The sequence below is a fragment of the Etheostoma spectabile genome, chromosome 22 (genome assembly GCF_008692095.1).
Source record: "Etheostoma spectabile isolate EspeVRDwgs_2016 chromosome 22, UIUC_Espe_1.0, whole genome shotgun sequence".
In the NCBI taxonomy this organism is placed as follows: domain Eukaryota; kingdom Metazoa; phylum Chordata; class Actinopteri; order Perciformes; family Percidae; genus Etheostoma; species Etheostoma spectabile.
This window is the reverse complement of record NC_045754.1, coordinates 12,956,167-12,964,564: the sequence shown is the minus strand read 5'-3', so window position 1 is coordinate 12,964,564 and position 8,398 is coordinate 12,956,167. Positions and strand designations below refer to the sequence as shown.

At 41.9% G+C, this 8,398-nt stretch overlaps 2 protein-coding genes across 2 annotated transcripts; both read right to left on the bottom strand.

The window, feature by feature from the left end:
• Positions 1-556: 556 nt before the first annotated feature.
• Positions 557-3,952, bottom strand: si:dkey-97a13.12 (uncharacterized). The gene is made up of 5 exons (XM_032504502.1): positions 3,700-3,952; positions 3,415-3,446; positions 2,703-2,870; positions 2,018-2,109; positions 557-1,295 (listed from the first exon to the last, which is right to left on the bottom strand). The coding sequence occupies exons 1-5, from the start codon at positions 3,764-3,766 to the stop codon at positions 1,049-1,051; spliced, it is 606 nt and encodes a 201-aa protein (XP_032360393.1). The 5' UTR covers positions 3,767-3,952; the 3' UTR covers positions 557-1,048.
• Positions 3,953-5,460: 1,508 nt separating this feature from the next.
• Positions 5,461-7,676, bottom strand: rrs1 (ribosome biogenesis regulator 1 homolog). The gene is made up of 2 exons (XM_032504483.1): positions 7,026-7,676; positions 5,461-6,808 (listed from the first exon to the last, which is right to left on the bottom strand). The coding sequence occupies exons 1-2, from the start codon at positions 7,617-7,619 to the stop codon at positions 6,341-6,343; spliced, it is 1,062 nt and encodes a 353-aa protein (XP_032360374.1). The 5' UTR covers positions 7,620-7,676; the 3' UTR covers positions 5,461-6,340.
• Between the last annotated feature and the right edge of the window lie 722 nt (positions 7,677-8,398).

The following is an 8,398-nucleotide window of genomic DNA, read 5'->3' as shown; positions in this document are numbered from 1 at the left end:
AGGGGGAGGAGGAGGAGTGTGTTTCCCTACGGAGGTCACGGCCATGGTTAGGGATTAGGTTTGGTGTTTGTGTCCTCGGGAAAGAGGAAATCTACAGCCCGCCCTATAGAGACCCTGCTACGGGGACATGCTGGGAGGCACCACAGATGAAGAAGCCTACATGCTACTTCTGAGAGCTGCTTTGGCGTTGCCAGGGCAACTGGCACAATCCCTGGTCCTTTGGTGAGGTTTTTAGCAGGCCTCAATCGCACGTCCTTTCGCTTGAGTTTTTTTTTCCCTCCGGCACTGTTAAATAGAAGGGAGGCCCAGTTTGTTCAAAGGAAAATGAAGCATGAGGTAATATACTGAGGCATGTTTCTACCGGAATAAGAAGAAGTTAGCCAGTAAGGGTTTACTATTTTTATTATCGTTATAACATTTACATATCTTAAGCAGCAAAATATATACATATCAACAGATTCACATGAAGTCAAGAAAAGTGAATGATTGAACAAAATGTGCACAGACATTTCTCTTAGGTAGCAGCATCAAAGTTGTAGAATAAATGTTACATTTGATCATTTAAGCATTTTATTGCTTCATTGGTTGCCACTAACGTCTATGTTACTTTACACATATGAGTGCAATGATTGTAATTATATATTATTATATATTCAAAGCGCAAGCCTGGCATCAGATCTTGCCATGCTGAAAAACAGAACAGAAAACAGCAGCTGCTCAGCTCTCTCTACATCCAAGCATGTTGCACTTGTGGACACGCCCCCATTAGTAATGTCACATCAGGCATTAGTCCATCAGATGTAATGAGCAAAACACCTTCTGTGACATCACCGATTTAGGTTTGTGCACTCACATTCCAACCTCTTGCTTCTAGAAATGCAGCCAAGTGAAGAGTACCTGGTATGGAAACGAGTACCAGCCCACATCATGATATTCAAGACCTGTCTTTTCACATTTCAGAAGTTCCTCCATTCACCCACATACTTCCCCGACGCAGCCCCACCAAAGTGAACTCAGCTCAGCCATCCAAGACAAAGAGGAGGGCCTCTTAGTCACCCTCGAAGGCCCCGTTGGTGGCTCCCTGGCATTCACTCTTTTTCCGGCACTTGGACAAGATCCTGTGGAGCAGGCCTGGAGATCTGTGTGTCTGAGGTTGGGAGGCCACAGGCTGAGGCTGAGGGAACTGGGGCCTCTGCACCAGGAAGGGGCCCTCGCTTTTGCCTTGGCCCTCATCCAGCCCCACTCCTCCTCCACCTCCTCTACTCCCCCTCCTGAGTGCCTGCCGAATGTGTCCACTGGGGGACAAAGAGGAAATAACAAACACAAAGGCCCTGTTTATTCCTCATGACCCAAATTCCACCGTTAGCAGACAAGACAGGCACGGAGCTGTACAGAGGGCTCTGTGTGGTGGTGTGTGTGTGTTTATGTTAGTGTGTAAGCAGGGTTCAGTGGCATGCTGTCAGAAATAAATGCCCCTCTACTGTCAAATAAACTGCAAGAGAGATACAGTTCCCTATCAAACAACTTTTGCTACACTAAATATAGCATTGATAAAAACGTTTCACATTATATCATATATATAATAGTTTCAGATCCATCATAAATATTCCCATAAGATTTTGATTGAGCTGTCAAACCTTTTCGTATCATTTTAGATGGGAGACTAAGGTACAGGGTCTTTCCTTTCGCTCATGCTCCTCTTTAATGAGATGCAGTGCAGCGAGAGGGGATTGACTAGATGATGATGATGATGATGTGCGTGTGTGTGTGTGTGTGTGTGTGTGTGTGTTCAGGGGGTTAGTAATCAGAGTGCTTTGTCAACTAATGAGGGACGAGTGGGACCACCTGTTCAGGGGTGCTGGGCGGAGAGCATGATGGGATTTGGAGATACGGGATATGTGGGGGGTTCGGGGGAGGAACAGCTGCTGGGTGCTGGGTGTGTGCGTGATGTGTATGCATGCACTTGTTAAGGGGGTTGTGTTTGTTGTTATGGCTGATGCATGAGTTTTACACTTACTTTCCATGTCTACTGCATACACGTGAATCATTGTCCCAGGCTGAGCTGCTCACAGATAAAGTCCTCCGTAGGGCTTTTGGAGGAAGATTTACCTGAGAATAGAATTAATCAAGTGTGTTAAGATTCCTCTGGTATCTTCTCTTATCTGGATGCTACTTTTCTTTTTGTAAAATCACAGTAGGCTGTTCAAACTCCTACACTGGGCATTACATTTCCCATTATGCAACTCAATAATGCCTTTCACTATACCCTCCCTGCATCCTAAATGCCCAGTTATTTGAAACTCCAGTTTGTAATGCAGGCTTTTGGTTGAAATGTTTGAGCCAAAACTGAGATAACTCTGAAAAAAAGCGCCTGCAGAGCCACATTAAACATGATTCATCATTAGACCTCATATGTGAGAGTTTAACACTCAACTAACTCAACACGACATCACAGATAGAAACGTCTCAATTAAAATAACCAAAACAAGTTTTGACTTAGAAAATAATGTACGATCCCATTGCTCACAGTAACAAGCTAATTGAGAAACTAGGTGTTCACGGTGTTTAAAAACTACACTGCTGTGGAGGAACTGAATGTAAAAGAATAGAAAGTACAATCTGCCTTCCAACATTAAGCAGCAACAACAACAAAGTCCAGTAATGCTGCATTGCTGAGCACATTCATCAGTCAGCCAACCAACCTGGCTCAGCTCCATCACACAGGAGGCGGGGAAGTAGCCCTGCTGGCCGCCCTGCAGCCGCCCAAACCACCTCTCCTCCTCATGTCTGGGCAGCACCAGGACAACATCACCCAGAGACAGCTCCAGCTCATCTGGCCAGTTGGGCCTGTAGCTGTGCACCACTACCATCTAATGGGCAAAGGGAGAGTTACAGCTAGTCATTTTTTTTACTTTAAAATTGTGTATCTGTAATGTCATTTTACACTCCATTTAAATAAGGTACAGTTTGTTGCCTTCCTCTTTGTTGCACTGTTACAAGCTGCAGTCACTGTCTATGTTTGTATCTGCAGTCCACAAGTTAGACACGGTGAATGGAGAGGATTATGTGTCAAGACTCGGAGATTAACTGCTGTGCTGTAAAACAGAAATCTGGGTCTACTCTTCATTATCTGTTCCTCCTAAATATGGTCCACATTTTGTCAGAGGAATTAGATGAATTAAACACATAATGGATCCACAGGAAATTGACTGACCTTACGTAACATCAATGTCAAACACATAACAACTAATCTCCATCATGTAGAAGACTTACAAAACATGTAATAATCAGTTTTAAAACATATTTCTGCTGTTTAAGGCCCACATGATGTTGAACTAACAACTTACAGCCAATGGTATTTTTTTTCAATGCATTTTAGATGGATATTTAAATGAAGGAGAATGGGTAACTTGCCTTTTCAGCTTCTGGTCTATAACGATACCTCCCTGTTTACCATTGAGAGTGGAAATGAATCAGCAAAAAAGGTTAGTTTTGTATACAAATGTGAAAAATAATTTCTTTGCATAAATGCATACACATAAGCATCTCTACAACCCTGTCCTTCAGTAAATGAACAGTGCATAGGGAGCAAAAACAATTTTTTCGTCATCTGACATTGATATGCCATCTCATTCTCACTAACAATGAAAACTGATGTCATGCTAAGCCACATTTCACTGCAGACATGATTCCACTCACCTTGAGGAGCAAGGACAGTGGTGAATACTTCAAAGTGTTGATTGCTGTGCATGTAGATGCGCTGCATCTTGAAGATCTAACACTTGCACACTGACCGAAGCTCCTGCACTCTCTCTGCACTACCTTTAAATAAATGCAGCTGACTAATCCACTGCAGCACTGACTGGAGCTGGGCACACGCAACAACACGTCCTTCCTACAGGGAACACACACAAGTACAGCAAAACAAACAGTCCTGGGACAAAAAGTGTGTGATTATTACATCAGTAGTTGGGGTTTTCTTAGCTTTGAAGATTAAAAATATCACCACATAAATATCTATTTTCAATATTTTTTTAGCTCTTCATCTCAGAGATCATGCTTGATTACCTCATCTTCATGCCAGTGCCTATTGTTCTTTGACCATCTGGTCACATGCGAGGGACATTTGGAGGCCACTGCCACTGCTCGCCTGACGTAGATGAGAATTCATAATTTCATCTCGTCAAGAGCGCTTGATTGATTTAGGGTTATTGACTGTGTCCCATTTTCCAGTGGCCTGGGTGAGCAGGGACAAAGATGAATGGGCTTGGGACAGGGTGGCGGACTGCTCAACAGATGGTGATTGAACCACATACACACACACACACACACACACACACACAGCTCCCCTTCTCCCGCTCTGGTGCAATGGAGCTTGGCTGGGAGCTTGTGTCAGTGATTAAAAAGCATCCATCAATAACATGAGAGATCACTCAGCCAGACAATAACATCTGAGCAGTGGAGGTTTACTGCAGACCAGCAACCATTATAAATATGCCATGTTATTTATCTCTAACTGCAGAAAGGTTTTAATAACTTACAACAAATCTATAGAAAACTCGTGCATTTTATGTCCCCAATCTATTGCAATCAATGTTGAAATCCTGTCAGTAGGGCTATGGATGAGTTTGTCTGTTTGTGTCTGAAAGTGGAAACACCTGTAAATGGATGAGACAACTAATCTCCTTATCTTTAGCCTCAGTATTCCTGCAAAACACATGGTTGGACTGAACCCAGAGGAGTCTCTTTCAAAACAGGTAACCCGTGAATACATATCTTTTCAGAACAAAATAACACCAGTTAGAGCAATATGCTTACTAGTGATAGAGAAATAGCATTCAAAGTGTTGTTATGTAACTAGGTTGTGTCCAAATGTACTAAAGGGGGAAATGTTTTGGCTAGACACTTCTCAATGCTCCTAATTCAGTGTGATGCTTCCAGTCTCTACACTAAGGCCAAAGCAAAGCCTTTACATAACCAAAAACCACAGCTAAGCCACTTTGAAAACCAATTACTTCTAGGAAGGAGAAAACACTCCCCGTTCAAGCATTTATCTCTTTAGACAAACCAGAGCCATAAGAAATTCACGAAAAAAAAGCAGTCTTACTTTGCAAAGAGAGATGCAGGTGATATTCTGGAAACATTAGATTGCATTAGCTACATCAACCACCATCACTCCATTAAAAATATATTTGTGAGTGAAATGCTTTCACTGGTCTGAGCTTGGTCCAACTGCTTGCTACTGCTGTTTCTTTTAAGCAACCCAACTAAGATCTTTCATAGTACAGTTGGCTAATAGGAAAATACATGAAACGTCAGAATTGTGTACCATAGCATGTATACGAGATGAGAAAACCTTTGGATGTCTATCACTTAAACGTGCGTATATTAAATCATGCAGGACCGTTTATGGCAAAACAGGGTTCATATTGAAGTTTTTGGCATCACTGATGAGGTACCTGGATTTGTACGGCCCTTCATTTAATGATTTGATTACCCCAAAAAACAGACTCTGCTACAAGTTTACCGATAAACATTTTTTAAACGGATTCTTCAGAAAATATTACATACATCATAAGGTGTATGGACTTGTTTACCCCCCCCTACGACCCACACATACAGACTTGCTGTAAAGCTTTTCAAGCAGCCTGACTCATTTGAAATGTCTTTTCCTCAGCCGCCACTTCGACATGTCGTATCAGGAAAAACACAGAGGTAATTAATATAACGATTTCAATCCATTTAGGTATTCAAGTTGCTACAATGTGTTTGCTCATAATAAAAGACTTCACCCTGATCAAAATTTCATGTTGTCAAAAACTATTTTTAAAAAGAAATCTTTAACTTGTATCTCTGCCATCTCTTATCGTTGAGGAAATGCCCACCGCATACTGTTTATTAGGATTAAGTGAATACATATAGGATTTTGTTGTTGTAATGCAGTTAGTTACACCTGTCTACCTTGTACAAATCAAATGTAAAAAGAAAAATTATATAACTAAACAGTTTGCAAAGCTGCATGGCTGTGACTTTATAAATTCTGCATTTCATTAAAAACAGAATTTAATGAAAACACAACCTACTACTTTTAATTTGGGTTGCAGTTAAAGTATTTTTCCATCAATATTACACATTATCAGTTAGCCTCCGTGAATGCTGAGACTGATATTTACAGATGTGATGACAGTATAAACCTAGTGAAATAGACAGTCACAACATTGCATCCATCATTCACAGGTTAATCAAACAGTCATTTTCTATTGCATCATTCATGTTCAGTCCAATGATTTGATGCCAAGGCACAAAACAGATAGAGCAGGATACAGGATGTTAAGAGTCCTCAATGCTTCCCAGGTTTGCCCCTCCTCTTCCCTCCTCCTCCTCCTCCTCCAGCTTTACCTCCTTTTCCTTTGCCTCCCTTTCCTTTCCCACCATTTCCTTTGCCCTTTCCTGACATGTTGCCTTTGCGTCCTTTCTTCCCTGCTCCCTTCTTGTACTTAGCGGAGGCCTCCTCTCTGTCGTCCTCTCTCATCTGCTTATTGACTGCCTTGGTGATGTCCAACTTGGGCTTCTTGCTGTCCATGAGTTTCAGAAGCTCCAGCTGCTTCTGCTTCTCGCTAGAAAAGTTGCCGATGAGGGGCTCAAACTTCCTCTTCTTGCCTGTGTTCTTTGGGGGTTTCTCTTTAGGCAGGCGGTCCTGGAACCTCCCCACAGATGCTGTGGAGGTTTTGGCCACACTTACAGCTTTTGACAGGTCGTCTTTAGACTGCTGGGCTGTAGGCGTAAGCCCCACGCCTGGCAGTTTGACCTTTTAGAAGTAAGAATAAAAATATATAATCAGAAAGACAAAAAAAGTTTTAAAAAATATGTACATTACATTAAAATGTATGATAAATAGAATTAAGAAATGTGTAAACAAATGTATACTACAATGTATAACTTAATTAATATTGATGAAAAATGGTGATTAGGCTTAGCTGAACTGTACAGTACACATGCAGTGTCCATGCCAGAGTAAACCAGACCTTCTGTGCCCTGGCGATGTTCTTCAGCCTGTTGAACTCGTTTTTGGCAACTCTCTCAGTCTTGGCTTTGGTGCGTTTGGCGAACTGGTCCTCATTTGGGTCTGCGGTCTCCGGCACCTCAATCAGCCACTCCTTGGTGTCATCCTTGGCCCTCTTGTAGCCCCAGCGCCTCTTCCACTCCTTCGCGGTCTCATCCCAAACCAGGTTGGTCTTCTTCTTCTTCTGTATGCCCTTCAGCTTGGCGAACTCTTCCCATTTTGTTGGAGCTTTAGGCTTCGGAGGTGGCTTCTCTCTGGGCAGCGGGGTCGTCGGCTCTGGTAATTTGGACACTATCGCCTCCTCGACCCTTTCCGTGGGCTGTTTCCAGATCTCGTTGATGAGCAGCTGCGTGTTGTCACGAGCTAACAACCGCAGGAAGTCGTCTTTCTTCTGCTCTCTAAAGTCCCGCGACTCGATGGTGTTTTTGTCACAAGCTAGCAGGTTACCGATGTCAAACTCCAGGTCAAGGTCTTTCTTCACGGTGATGCTTTTCAGTTTTTCCGCCTCTTCTTGCTCAGCTTTGACTAACAGCTCTTCCACACTGCACGCGGCCATGTTGGTGAGAGCCGAGAATTGTTAAATCCCCACGTGTGAAAGAAAAAACACACATTAAATGGCTTCCGGGTCATAGTTAGTGTGGATAAATACCACCTTTAGCCACAAGAGGTCGCCGTTGTTCCAGTTATTTTATTGTGCTAAGATTAGACTTTATTTATCTCAAGAAGCATTGCTTTGCAGCAGTTGCAATACAAAATGGAAAAGTACAAGAAATATAAAGAGCCGGTCCGTCCGCGAGCGCATGTGATTGCCTTTTCTTAAATTCTTATATTTACATCTCTTTCTTCTCCCTAAATGAAAAACCCAGACTATGCGAATTTGTTTATTTTAAGTCACCACGTCACACTTGTGTAGATTGCATTCTGGACTAATGACTTGCTTTTTAAACTAGTTGTGAGGTCACAAAATCCTTTCGTATGTACACACCTTAAACTGACATTTAAAAAGTGTACATTAAAACGTTCCCCCCAAAGTGAAGACAGTATCAACATTTTCACACACACCATTCTGCGTAGTGAAGCTCAAACATCTAATTTCTGTAACAACAAAATATAGTTTTGAGGGGGACTTTTTAAACTGCTGTTTTCAAAGTTAAGAATTGTAACCTTTAAATCTAACATTCAGTTTTGTATACATTTAGCTGTGTTCCCTTTTAATTTCCACACTTAAAAAAAGGTAAAGTCCCCATCATAGACATATCTAGACAAATCAGTGCTCAGTAGTTGTTTTGTATGTTGTTTTTTCCCATTTTATTATTATTATTATTATTATTATTA